The sequence below is a fragment of the Brachyhypopomus gauderio genome, chromosome 5, assembly GCF_052324685.1.
Source record: "Brachyhypopomus gauderio isolate BG-103 chromosome 5, BGAUD_0.2, whole genome shotgun sequence".
In the NCBI taxonomy this organism is placed as follows: domain Eukaryota; kingdom Metazoa; phylum Chordata; class Actinopteri; order Gymnotiformes; family Hypopomidae; genus Brachyhypopomus; species Brachyhypopomus gauderio.
The window spans coordinates 8,174,463-8,186,962 of NC_135215.1; the positions used below are offsets into that span (position 1 = coordinate 8,174,463).

The 12,500-nt window shown below is 49.5% G+C and overlaps 1 protein-coding gene across 2 annotated transcripts in view; it reads right to left on the minus strand.

Moving 5' to 3' along the window:
* The window catches only part of plxna4 (plexin A4), a 225,028-nt gene that overhangs the window by 185,911 nt on the left and 26,617 nt on the right, over window positions 1–12,500 (minus strand). For both annotated transcript variants that reach the window (XM_077005339.1, XM_077005340.1), the window contains exon 3: window positions 2,711–2,893. In XM_077005339.1, the coding sequence (XP_076861454.1) occupies window positions 2,711–2,893 (183 nt within the window). The remainder of the gene's footprint in view (window positions 1–2,710; window positions 2,894–12,500) is intronic.

Here is a 12,500-nt window from a genome sequence, read left to right on the forward strand (position 1 = left end):
TGGCGCATTTGTATTGTTGTGTGTGTGTATCTGTTATGTGTGCGTGTGTTGTGTCTATGTGTGTTGTGTGTGTGCGTGTGTTGTGTCTATGTGTGTTGTGTGTGTGTGCGTGTGTTGTGTCTATGTGTGTTGTGTGTGTGTGTGTGCGTGTGTTGTGTCTATGTGTGTTGTTTGTGTGTGCGTGTGTTGTGTCTATGTGTGTTGTGTGTGTGTGCGTGTGTTGTGTCTATGTGTGTTGTGTGTGTGTGTGTGCGTGTGTTGTGTCTATGTGTGTTGTTTGTGTGTGCGTGTGTTGTGTCTATGTGTGTTGTGTGTGTGTGCGTGTGTTGTGTCTATGTGTGTTGTGTGTGTGTGTGCGTGTGTTGTGTCTATGTGTGTTGTGTGTGTGTGTGCGTGTGTTGTGTCTATGTGTGTTGTGTGTGTGTGCGTGTGTTGTGTCTATGTGTGTTGTGTGTGTGTGTGTGCGTGTGTTGTGTCTATGTGTGTTGTGTGTGTGTGCGTGTGTTGTGTCTATGTGTGTTGTGTGTGTGTGCGTGTGTTGTGTCTATGTGTGTTGTGTGTGTGTGCGTGTTACGCGTTCCCGTGCTCCCAAACGCTGTGTGTCGTTTAGCCGCAGTTCTACCGTGCACTCACACACAGTCTGTCTCGGTCCTAGCAGATGTGTGCATGCTAACTATATATAGACACGTTAACTGCAGAACTGGCAGTTCCCTGAATCCACAGGACTAGAATCTGTAGGTTTCTATTTCTGGATGAGGACAGCAGAACTCCCTCATGCACCATCTGTGCCACGATTCTTGGGGTGACAAACATTGTGTGCAGGACTTTGAATGAACACTGAAGCAGGTGACAGTACACCCCTAGTCGGCTCTAGTGGTGAGAGGGGGGGCACGCCCCTGGACAGGCCACGCCCCTGGACAGGCTACTGCTGTAGCTGCCTTCACATCCTCCCACTCCTCTTGTCCATTTGTCCTGGAGTTCACCACCAGCTGGATTGGAAATGCGAGAGGAAACTGGATCAAACTCGTACCTCACATTCACACCTTCTGAAAGGTCAAACCAGTGATGACGGGGCTCTCGGACGCTGTCCAGTAAGCTAAAACATGCCAAAAAACCTCTCAAAAGACATTTCTCTTTATTCCTGTGGGATTAAGGAAGTGGGAGAGCTTTACAAAGTTACACAAGGGAGTCAGTGCTAATATTTATGTTCTCAGCCATCTTATAAACTCAGGGCTGCTGCTGTGAATATTTGCTCTCAGTGACAGGCTAATCATGCACTAGTAAATAAGATGGCGGGTGTGATGTGCTTGTGGTCAATAAATCACTGTCCATTAAGAAAGCTTATAAACTTGTGGATTAATGACCAGTTTGAGCTGCATTTTTATCAACTTGTTTTGTTTCACCAGTAACAATGACATCATCCACTGTTTTCCGCTGAGGACATCGGCAATCGCTTAAATAGCATCTAAAAGGTTTCTGTGTGTGCAGGGGTGTGCGTGCAGGGGTGTGCGTGCAGGGTTGTGTATGCAGGGGTGTGTGTGCACACCCATTTGTGTTACAGAGAGGTCGTGCATGTGTATGTGAGTCAACGTGTCTGTTTACTTCTTCAAGATCTTTATTTCTCTCTATTTTAGTCCTACCACGTCACTCGGCGTCATTCCGGACCAGGAAGGCCAGCAGGAAGTGATGTGGCCGACCACACGGGAGTGTGGTGGCTGGTGGCGCGTGGGCAAACACAGCAGCCAATCAGCAACCACTGCTCAGGCAACAGCAGTACAGACTGGCAGAGACTCCACCCACCTGTTGGGTCCAGGAGCAGCCCCATCCCCCCCATCCACTCCCACACAGCCCACAACAACAACAAACAAAAACAACAATAACAACAAAACAGCCGCAGTCAGAAATGCACGTCAGACTAGAATCCCGTCTAGCAGCTGAGATGTGTGTGTCTACAGGGTGAGCGATGCAGAAACACACACAGCTCTCCCTCCCTCTCTCTCTGTCTCTTTCTCACACCTCTCTATCACTCTGCTCTCTCTCTCTCTGTCACTCCTCTCTTTCTCCCTCTCGTAATGCGGTTCGGCCCTGCACACGGAGTCTGCGTGGCCTGCAGATTCGTCTCAGCTGTGGTCTCAAGAGCAGCAGTCATGGGAGGAGTAGCAGACCCAAAGCCCCCATACCGCATCATCCAATTAGCCCGTCTATCGCCCCCTGGGTACAACACCCCAGAGCTCTCTCTCTCTCTCTCTCTCTCTCTCTCTCTCTCTCTCTCTCTCTCTCTCTCTCTCTCTCTCTCTCTCTCTCTCTCTCTCTCTCTCTCTCTCTCTCTCTCTCTCTCTCTCTCTCTCTCCACCCATCTCTCTCCCTCTCTGCAAACCAAACGATTATGCATCCCGAAGACTCCTGACACTCATGCGTGAGCTGCCGGCGGTGGCCATGCGTCACTGAGCCGGGCTGCTCACTGTCCCCCGTGACTGGATCCGCTGATCCCACCGCTCCAATGTTGAAACAGATCACTGTGTGTGTCGCCATTATATCACAGCACCCTCAGAGCAGATCTCCTTAAACAGCGGGTCCAGGGCACCGTGCTAGGCCCTTGCTCATCGCAATGTGTTAGCAAGGCTGTTCACAGCAGAGCTACAGATGCAAATAAGAGCTTTCAGGGTCACGTGACACAGCGGCGAGCCGGAGGAAGAGGAAGGACTCCTACCTTCTTCAGACGGCCTCCCCTGGTGCCCACGAAGGCCAGCGAGTAGTTCTTGTAGACGTAGGCGATGACAGAGGTCATTTTGTCGTTGGACTCGGAGAAGAGCGGGATTCCACGCACCATCTCGGACACGCCCAGCGGCGCGTTCATGTCCAGGCCGCAGAAGTTGTCGTCGATGGTCAGGAGCTGGAGAAAAGGCCGCAAGACACACGGAATTTAGCCAAGGTGTAACAATTGGGGAGCGTCCGCGCGCACGGGCCGCCCAGCTAACGGCCTGTGAGCTCACGCACGAGCAGGTCGTAGATCTACTAGAACATTACATCACAACATCACCTTTCTTTACTACACCCAGTCGTATGTAAAACGGCACGGTGAGGTTGATCACACCGTAGATGGTGTGTACATTCAACCCCTGCATATGCAACGCAAACAGAATAAATCTTTGTATTTTATGATGTCAGGTGACAGATAACATATGAAAGTCTCGCTTGTCGCCCAGAACGGGATGATTTACAGCGTCTGATAAGGAAATAATGACAGTCCCGCTTCTGAGATTGATTTGGAAATAGCACCATTGGCTTAAAATGAGGTTTATACAGGGGTATAAAATGTTATAGGAATACTAGTCATGATTGATGACACACCAGACAGTGATTCACTGTGGGTGTAGAACCATGACACCGTTATAATATTTGCAAGCTTGACATGTTTACAGTTCTTAATAAGCATATTAATAAAGACTCTCAAAGTTGCATTAAACCAAATTTGATCTTGTTACATCAAGTCAGATTCAGAAATAAATGATGATAGAAATAATCCATCATTTCATTATTTGGAAGAAAACTGAAGTTTGAATATATAATTGTGTATATGAGATGGCATCATGCTGACATTATCCTATTTTTTCTTTACTATTTGATTTATAACATACTGCAGATTTGAGAGATACAGCCCATGCAAACTAAACCGTGACAATAGCTATTCATCCATCTCTGCCATTCACCAAAGACCAGACAGGCCAGGCCAACCAAACGAATGCCGAGTGGTGCAATATGTCAGAAATTTCACAGTCTGTGATGTCACTGTGTAGGAGAAACATCCTCACTTGCAGCATCTGGCATGTGCAACTCCACCTGTCGTGACATGTGTGCTCCTCTCTCCTCCACGTCCTTGAGGAAGACTTCAGTCTCACCTCCACTCACACTAGTCCTGCCTTCCTCTGGCAGTCTGAGACATTTTATTTAAATGTAACTGTCAAATGGAGCCACCAAAATCATCTTCTCTTTATTTCGTCAGCAACACACGCCCTGGTGTCTCAGCTTGTGTAGGAGCTACTGTTCTCCTATTCATTACCTGAGCTCTTAATGTTACCAATAAAACGCTTCAAAGTTGTTTTTCTATCCTGATCTTCAAATAAGTGGTGTATTAATTGACTCATGACGTTTTAGGAGTTGTTTTTATAAATGACGATTGACAAATTATATGCTAATCCCAGTTCTGTTATGCAGTATCTTTCTGTTGATTTCCAGTTCTCACACGTGCTCACTCTCACACCAACAGGTGGCGCTCTGTTTACATCAGCAATTGTTGATGTTTTATCACCATTACTGCATGTTCGCAGACCTGGTTGGCGAACTCCTACGATGAATTTAAGATAAGACGGCGAGTCCGGTGTTGGCGGAACCAGCCCTCAGCATCCCAGTGCTAGTGTGCGAGTCAGGGTTCACAGCCGGTGCTAGTGAGGGGCATTAGCGTTAACAGCGCTGGAGTAACAGCCCGGTTCTGACAGGAGTCCAGCCAGGCCTGCTGTAAATCACGAACCCAAACCTCTGGGCAGGGGCCAAGTTGGCTGACAAGCTCCCATGATAAAAACTCAATTACATCAGGAGCCGTGGCAGTAAATCCTAACACCAGGGGGCGCCCTTCAGGAGAAGCTGGTGTTTCTGCTAGTGTAAGCGTTGTTGGGTCACGGAGGCAATCGAGGTCGAGTCAAGAGAAAGCTGTCATGTCTTAGCCAGGCCGTGTCGGACCAACCTCGGGGAGGTGTGATCGATGCGGGAGAGACCCGTGAGTGTGGGGAGGCCGGTCCCTACGCAGAACGGGCCACCGGTCCATTTGTCAGATGGGAGGACCTTCATTAAGCTAATGGAGCAGACAGGTACGGCCTGCCGGAACGGCGGGTTATGAGCGATCGTCCAGATCAATAGAGGAGACTGTACTCAATTCAGCACGGGTCCACTCAACGACAGAGAGGGGGAGGGGCCAACAGGGAAATGAATGAGGGGGAGGAACGAGTGGAGCAGTGGAGACGGAGGGAAAGAGAGGGAGGGAGAGAGAGACAGAGAGAGAGGAAGAGAGAGAGAAAGAGAGAGAGGAAGAGAGAGGGAGGGAGAGCGAGAGAGAGGGGGGGGGAAGAGGAAGAGAGAGGGAGGGAAGGTGGCACAAGTGTGTGAGAGTGTGAGTGTGTGTGTTCTTCTCCTAGCAGATGTCTGACCTCAGCACCTGGTTCTTCATCCAGGGCCTGGGTGGACCACAGTAATGGAGCCTCACTTCCAGGCTCCAGCGCTCTCCAGCACGCCTCACTGAAGCCACGCTTCACACACACTTCCTGAGCCTCCTGCAGGCAATGAGTCAAGGAGACGCAGCCCCATCCATTCTTGGACAGAAGCTCCATCCTGTCGACTCCCCCCCCGGATGGCCATGGGCGGAGAAACAACACTCAGCTTGTATTTAGTCAAAGTTCACGACATGGTCCCGTTCACTGGTAGTGACAGTTACAAACAGGTCTCATCACCCCAGAGGTCAGAGGTCAACAAGCCCATCACCGAGTCTGCGGAAGAGTGAATTGTATTTGTGTGTGTGTGCGTGTGTGTGTGTGTGTGTGTGTGTGTGTGTGTGTGTGTGTGTGTGTGTGTGTGTGTGTGTGTGTGTGTGTGTGTGACGGAGTGATGGGCAGGTAGCAGAGCTTGGACAGAGCGCGTGTGTGTGACACCGTGCTCATGACGCTCACGTGTTGGCACTCACACGGCGAGTGAAGAGATTTAATCAAGTCAACTTCCTGTCGTTCAACCTTTCAGGATACACACACACACACACTTTCATTACCTGGGCACAAAAAAACAAACACCTCCACCCTCACACACACACTATCAGCCTCCACCCACACAAAATGACATTCCCGTAATATCCCGTTGCGGAAACCTCCACTCTAGTGGCCCCTGTGGTTCCCTTCACCTCCCACCACAGCCCTCCTCCCTCCACCATTACACCTCCCACCACAGCCCTCCTCCCTCCACCATTACACCTCCCACCACAGCTCTCCTCCCTCCACCTTTACACCTCCCACCACAGCCCTCCTCCCTCCACCATTACACCTCCCACCACAGCCCTCCTCCCTCCACCTTTACACCTCCCACCACAGCCCTCCTCCCTCCACCATTACACCTCCCACCACAGCCCTCCTCCCTCCACCACTACACCTCCCACCACAGCCCTCCTCCCTCCACCTTTACTCCTCCCACCACAGCCCTCCTCCCTCCACCATTACACCTCCCACCACAGCCCTCCTCCCTCCACCATTACTCCTCCCACCACAGCCCTCCTCCCTCCACCATTACACCTCCCACCACAGCCCTCCTCCCTCCACCATTACACCTCCCACCACAGCCCTCCTCCCTCCACCTTTACACCTCCCACCACAGCCCTCCTCCCTCCACCACTACACCTCCCACCACAGCCCTCCTCCCTCCACCTTTACACCTCCCACCACAGCCCTCCTCCCTCCACCTTTACACCTCCCACCACAGCCCTCCTCCCTCCACCTTTACACCTCCCACCACAGCCCTCCTCCCTCCACCTTTACACCTCTCACCACAGCCCTCCTCCCTCCACCACTACACCTCCCACCACAGCCCTCCTCCCTCCACCATTACTCCTCCCACCACAGCCCTCCTCCCTCCACCTTTACACCTCCCACCACAGCCCTCCTCCCTCCACCTTTACACCTCCCACCACAGCCCTCCTCCCTCCACCATTACACCTCTCACCACAGCCCTCCTCCCTCCACCACTACACCTCCCACCACAGCCCTCCTCCCTCCACCATTACTCCTCCCACCACAGCCCTCCTCCCTCCACCATTACACCTCCCACCACAGCCCTCCTCCCTCCACCATTACAACACTCCACTGCTTCACTGCCACCTTCATGCTGTGAGTCCGAAGGTGTAAAAAATATGGAGGCGGATAAAGTCAGAAAGGAGGTGGGGGTGGAGTCAGGGGCGGGGCCATGGGCGGGGCTATGGAGGGGCGGAGAAACGAATGAGCCTAAAAGCCCCTGGAATGCCCCTGCTGTTTTTCATCTGAACTGCTTCCAGAGAGACAGAATGAGTAAAAGTGAAAGGCAGAGGAGAGAGGGGAGAGAGAGAGAGAGAGAGAGAGAGAGAGAGAGAGAGAGAGAGAGAGAGAGAGAGAGAGAATCAGGTCACTTGGACCGGTTCTCTCCCTGGTTTCCTGCCACAGGACAAAGGAGTCTCTCTCCCTCTCTCTTTCTATCCCTCTCTCTCTCTCCTCCTCCTCCCCTCTCTTCTCCCTCTCTCTCTCTATCCCTCTCTCTCTCCTCCCCTCTCCCCCTCTCTCTCTCTCCCCCCTCTATTCCTTCTCTCTCTCTATCTCTCCCTGAGTCCGTGTGTGTAGCTGGGCTGCTCCAGAACTGCAGTGGCTGGACTCGTGTGTGCTTTATTTAGTGCTGCGCTTCCCTGTGCTAAAGCACAGTGTCAGGACACAATGTGCCCTGCCGCAGGAAGCCAGAGCCACCCAGAGACGTAAGGACCGAGCGTGTGCACAGGCTCAAACAGACGCCTTATCCAGGTAAAGACAGCTAGCACAGACCAGCTAGTACTGAAGGCTTGTGTCTTAGCTTCATCCCCTCTTTAGCACTGCTAGCAGGATAATGTGTTCCTGGCTAGACCAAAGTGAAGATTTGTTAATGTCCCCAAGAACACAGCATGCTTGATCAATCAGAATGAGTTCAAAAGCCCCAACATGAATAAGCGTGAGGTGTATAGGAATGTAACCTGGGTTCTCAATTATCATGGGTACTGTGTTCTCAATGATACTGGGTACTGTGTTCTTAATGATACTGGGTATTGTGTTCTCAATGATACTGGGTACTGTGTTCTCAATGATCCTGGGTACTGTGTTCTTAATGATACTGGGTACTGTGTTCTCAATGATCCTGGGTACTGTGTTCTCAATGATACTGGGTACTGTGTTCTCAATGATCCTGGGTACTGTGTTCTTAATTATACTGGGTATTGTGTTCTCAATGATACTGGGTACTGTGTTCTCAATGATCCTGGGTACTGTGTTCTTAATGATACTGGGTACTGTGATCTCAATGATCCTGGGTACTGTGTTCTCAATGATACTGGGTACTGTGTTCTCAATGATCCTGGGTACTGTGTTCTCAATGATACTGGGTATTGTGTTCTCAATGATACTGGGTACTGTGTTCTCAATGATACTGGGTATTGTGTTCTCAATGATACTGGGTACTGTGTTCTCAATGATACTGGGTACTGTGTTCTCAATGATCCTGGGTACTGTGTTCTCAATGATACTGGGTACTGTGTTCTTAATGATCCTGGGTACTGTGTTCTCAATTATACTGGGTATTCTGTTCTCAATTATCCTGGGTACTGTGTTCTCAATGATCCTGGGTACTGTGTTCTTAATTATACTGGGTATTGTGTTCTCAATAATACTGGGTACTGTGTTCTCAATGATCCTGGGTACTGTGTTCTTAATGATACTGGGTACTGTGTTCTCAATGATCCTGGTTACTGTGTTCTCAATGATACTGGGTACTGTGTTCTCAATGATCCTGGGTACTGTGTTCTCAATGATACTGGGTATTGTGTTCTCAATGATACTGGGTACTGTGTTCTCAATGATACTGGGTATTGTGTTCTCAATGATACTGGGTACTGTGTTCTCAATGATACTGGGTACTGTGTTCTTAATTATCCTGGGTACTGTGTTCTCAATTATACTGGGTATTGTGTTCTCAATGATACTGGGTACTGTGTTCTCAATGATCCTGGGTACTGTGTTCTCAATGATACTGGGTACTGTTTTCTCAATGATCCTGGGTACTGTGTTCTTAATGATACTGGGTATTGTGTTCTCAATGATACTGGGTACTGTGTTCTCAATGATACTGGGTACTGTGTTCTCAATGATCCTGGGTACTGTGTTCTTAATGATACTGGGTACTGTGTTCTTAATGATACTGGGTATTGTGTTCTCAATGATACTGGGTACAGTGTTCTCAATGATACTGGGTACTGTGTTCTCAATTATCATGGGTACTGTGTTCTCAATGATCCTGGGTACTGTGTTCTCAATTATACTGGGTACTGTGTTCTTAATGATACTGGGTATTGTGTTCTCAATGATACTGGGTACTGTGTTCTCAATGATCCTGGGTACTGTGTTCTCAATGATACTGGGTACTGTGTTCCTAATGATACTGGGTATTATGTTCTCAATGATACTGGGTACTGTGTTCTCAATGATCCTGGGTACTGTGTTCTCAATGATACTGGGTACTGTGTTCTTAATGATACTGGGTACTGTGTTCTCAATGATCCTGGGTACTGTGTTCTCAATGATACTGGGTACTGTGTTCTTAATGATACTGGGTACTGTGTTCTCAATGATCCTGGGTACTGTGTTCTCAATGATCCTGGTTACTGTGTTCTCAATGATACTGGGTACTGTGTTCTCAATGATCCTGGGTACTGTGTTCTCAATGATACTGGGTATTGTGTTCTCAATGATACTGGGTACTGTGTTCTCAATGATACTGGGTATTGTGTTCTCAATGATACTGGGTACTGTGTTCTCAATGATACTGGGTACTGTGTTCTTAATGATCCTGGGTACTGTGTTCTCAATTATACTGGGTATTGTGTTCTCAATGATACTGGGTACTGTGTTCTCAATGATCCTGGGTACTGTGTTCTCAATGATACTGGGTACTGTTTTCTCAATGATCCTGGGTACTGTGTTCTTAATGATACTGGGTATTGTGTTCTCAATGATACTGGGTACTGTGTTCTCAATGATACTGGGTACTGTGTTCTCAATGATCCTGGGTACTGTGTTCTTAATGATACTGGGTACTGTGTTCTTAATGATACTGGGTATTGTGTTCTCAATGATACTGGGTACAGTGTTCTCAATGATACTGGGTACTGTGTTCTCAATGATACTGGGTACTGTGTTCTTAATGATACTGGGTACTGTGTTCTCAATGATCCTGGGTACTGTGTTCTCAATGATATTGGGTATTGTGTTCTCAATGATACTGGGTACTGTGTTCTCAATGATCCTGGGTACTGTGTTCTCAATGATACTGGGTACTGTGTTCTTAATGATACTGGGTACTGTGTTCTCAATGATCCTGGGTACTGTGTTCTCAATTATCCTGGGTACTGGGTTCTCAATGATACTGGGTACTGTGCTCTCAATTATCCTGGGTACTGGGTTCTCAATGATACTGGGTACTGGGTTCTCAATGATCCTGGGTACAGGGATTTCTTTTTCAATGCCACGCTCAGGAAGTCATTCCACAATCTTATAATTACCCTTTCAAAATCACTCCGCTCTCAAGCTCAAGTAACACAGTAATATCTAACACAGGCACAGTTAGCAACAAAGACATCGCTTCCCACAAGGCTCTGCTCCACGTTCAGTGTAATAACATCAACACTAAATTACCATGCAACAGAAACCATCATAAGCGGCAAGGAACCTCAGTGTGTTGATGACTGGCCCCGGTATGAATAACCAAAACCTCAGCATGGTCCAGACCCCAGATATGAGGAACAGAGTGAACAGAGAGCAGCGTTAGTTTGATTTGATGCAGTCTGCTCTGACCACTGACCCGTAGTGACCTCCATCTGGGCCGTACAGCAGGGCAGTGCAGAGGACCAGCCAGATTCTCCATAGTGAAGACTCTCACTCTCTCTCTCTCTCTCTCTCTCACTCTCTTGCCATTTTAGTCTGCTTCCTACACATTCTGCCTTTCTTTCCATTTCCCTGCTCTCTCTGTCTCTTTCTCTCTTTCTGACCCACTGTCTCTCTCTCCCCCTCTCCTCAGGTCATGTGTCTCTGTCTCTCACGCTGCAGAACACATCCGGGGGGGTCACAGACTGCAAGAAGCTGGTCCTTCAAACTCCGTCTTTAGAGCAGTGAGGAACAGAGGGAGGTGAGTGAAAGCCTCATCGTTCTCTGTTTGTGCAAACCTCCAGAGACAGATCCAAAAACGGAGTCAAAAGAATAAGCCAGAAAGTGATCGGGACTGTGAGACAACAGTGAAGTGGCGTGTGTGCGTGAGATGGTGGTGATGCTGCGTGTGCGTGAAGTGGCGTGTGTGCGTGAGACGGCTGTGAAGTGGCGTGTGTGTGTGAGACGGTGGTGAAGCGGCGTGTGTGCGTGAGACGGTGGTGAAGTGGCATGTGTGCATGAGACAGTGGTGAAGCGGTGTGTGTGCGTGAGACAACTGTGAAGCGGTGTGTGTGCGTGAGACGGCGGTAAAGCGGCGTGTGTGCGTGAGACGGTGGTGAAGCTGCATGTGTGCGTGAGACGGCGGTGAAGCGGTGTGTGTGCGTGAGACGGTGGTGAAGTGGCATGTGTGCGTGAGACGGCTGTGAAGCGGTGTGTGTGCGTGAGATGGTGGTGAAGTGGCATGTGTGCGTGAGACGGCTGTGAAGCGGTGTGTGTGCGTGAGACGGTGGTGAAGTGGCATGTGTGCGTGAGACGGCTGTGAAGTGGCATGTGTGCGTGAGACGGTGGTGAAGTGGCGTGTGTGCGTGAGACGGTGGTGAAGTGGCGTGTGTGCGTGAGACGGCTGTGAAGCGGCGTGTGTGCGTGAGACGGTGGTGAAGTGGCATGTGTGCGTGAGACGGCGGTGAAGTGGCATGTGTGCGTGAGACGGTGGTGAAGTGGCATGTGTGCGTGAGACGGTGGTGAAGTGGCATGTGTGCGTGAGACGGCGGTGAAGCGGTGTGTGTGCGTGAGACGGCGGTGAAGCGGCGTGTGTGTCTGAGGCGGCAGTGAAGAGGTGTGCGTCAGACAGCTCAAAGGCTCAGATGCAGCACACGGCCCCTCGTGCCCCAGTTATCGCACGTCTACGTCTGTGCACGTCTGTGTGTGCACACGATGCTTTTCTTGTTTTTGTTTTGTTGTTTTGTTTTGTCTTTGCTTTGTTTGGTGACATGTGCCCATGTCAAGATACCTTGACAGGAAGCGCTGCGTAATCGCCAGAAGCTTCCGACGGTATGTTTATGCGTGACACGGCTGATCCTGGCTGTCAGATGTAATAGCATGCGGAGACAACAGCGCGAACGCTCACAGAACGGCCACAATCAAATTAGAGCTAATGGCACTTTGATGTTTCCAGACAACTGGGGAAATAAAGACGTCTGAAATGAAACTCGGTGGGAGAAGGTCCCAGTCACTGCTGGGGGATGTTAGCTACACATGGGCACGCACAAAGAGACTGTTGACATCCTGATGATAAATATGTGATGATTTCACCATGATTTATGACCTATGCTCTAATTACATCCAGCTCTATAAGTAATGAGCTGAAGAACGCAGAGAGAGACCTTTACACCAAAAGGCCTCCATGTCTGATGTGAAGGTGCACCAGATGGAATCGCATTGCGCAGTCGCATTCATCAGATTCACAGCATGCTGGATACGAGTTTATCAAGCACTCTTACG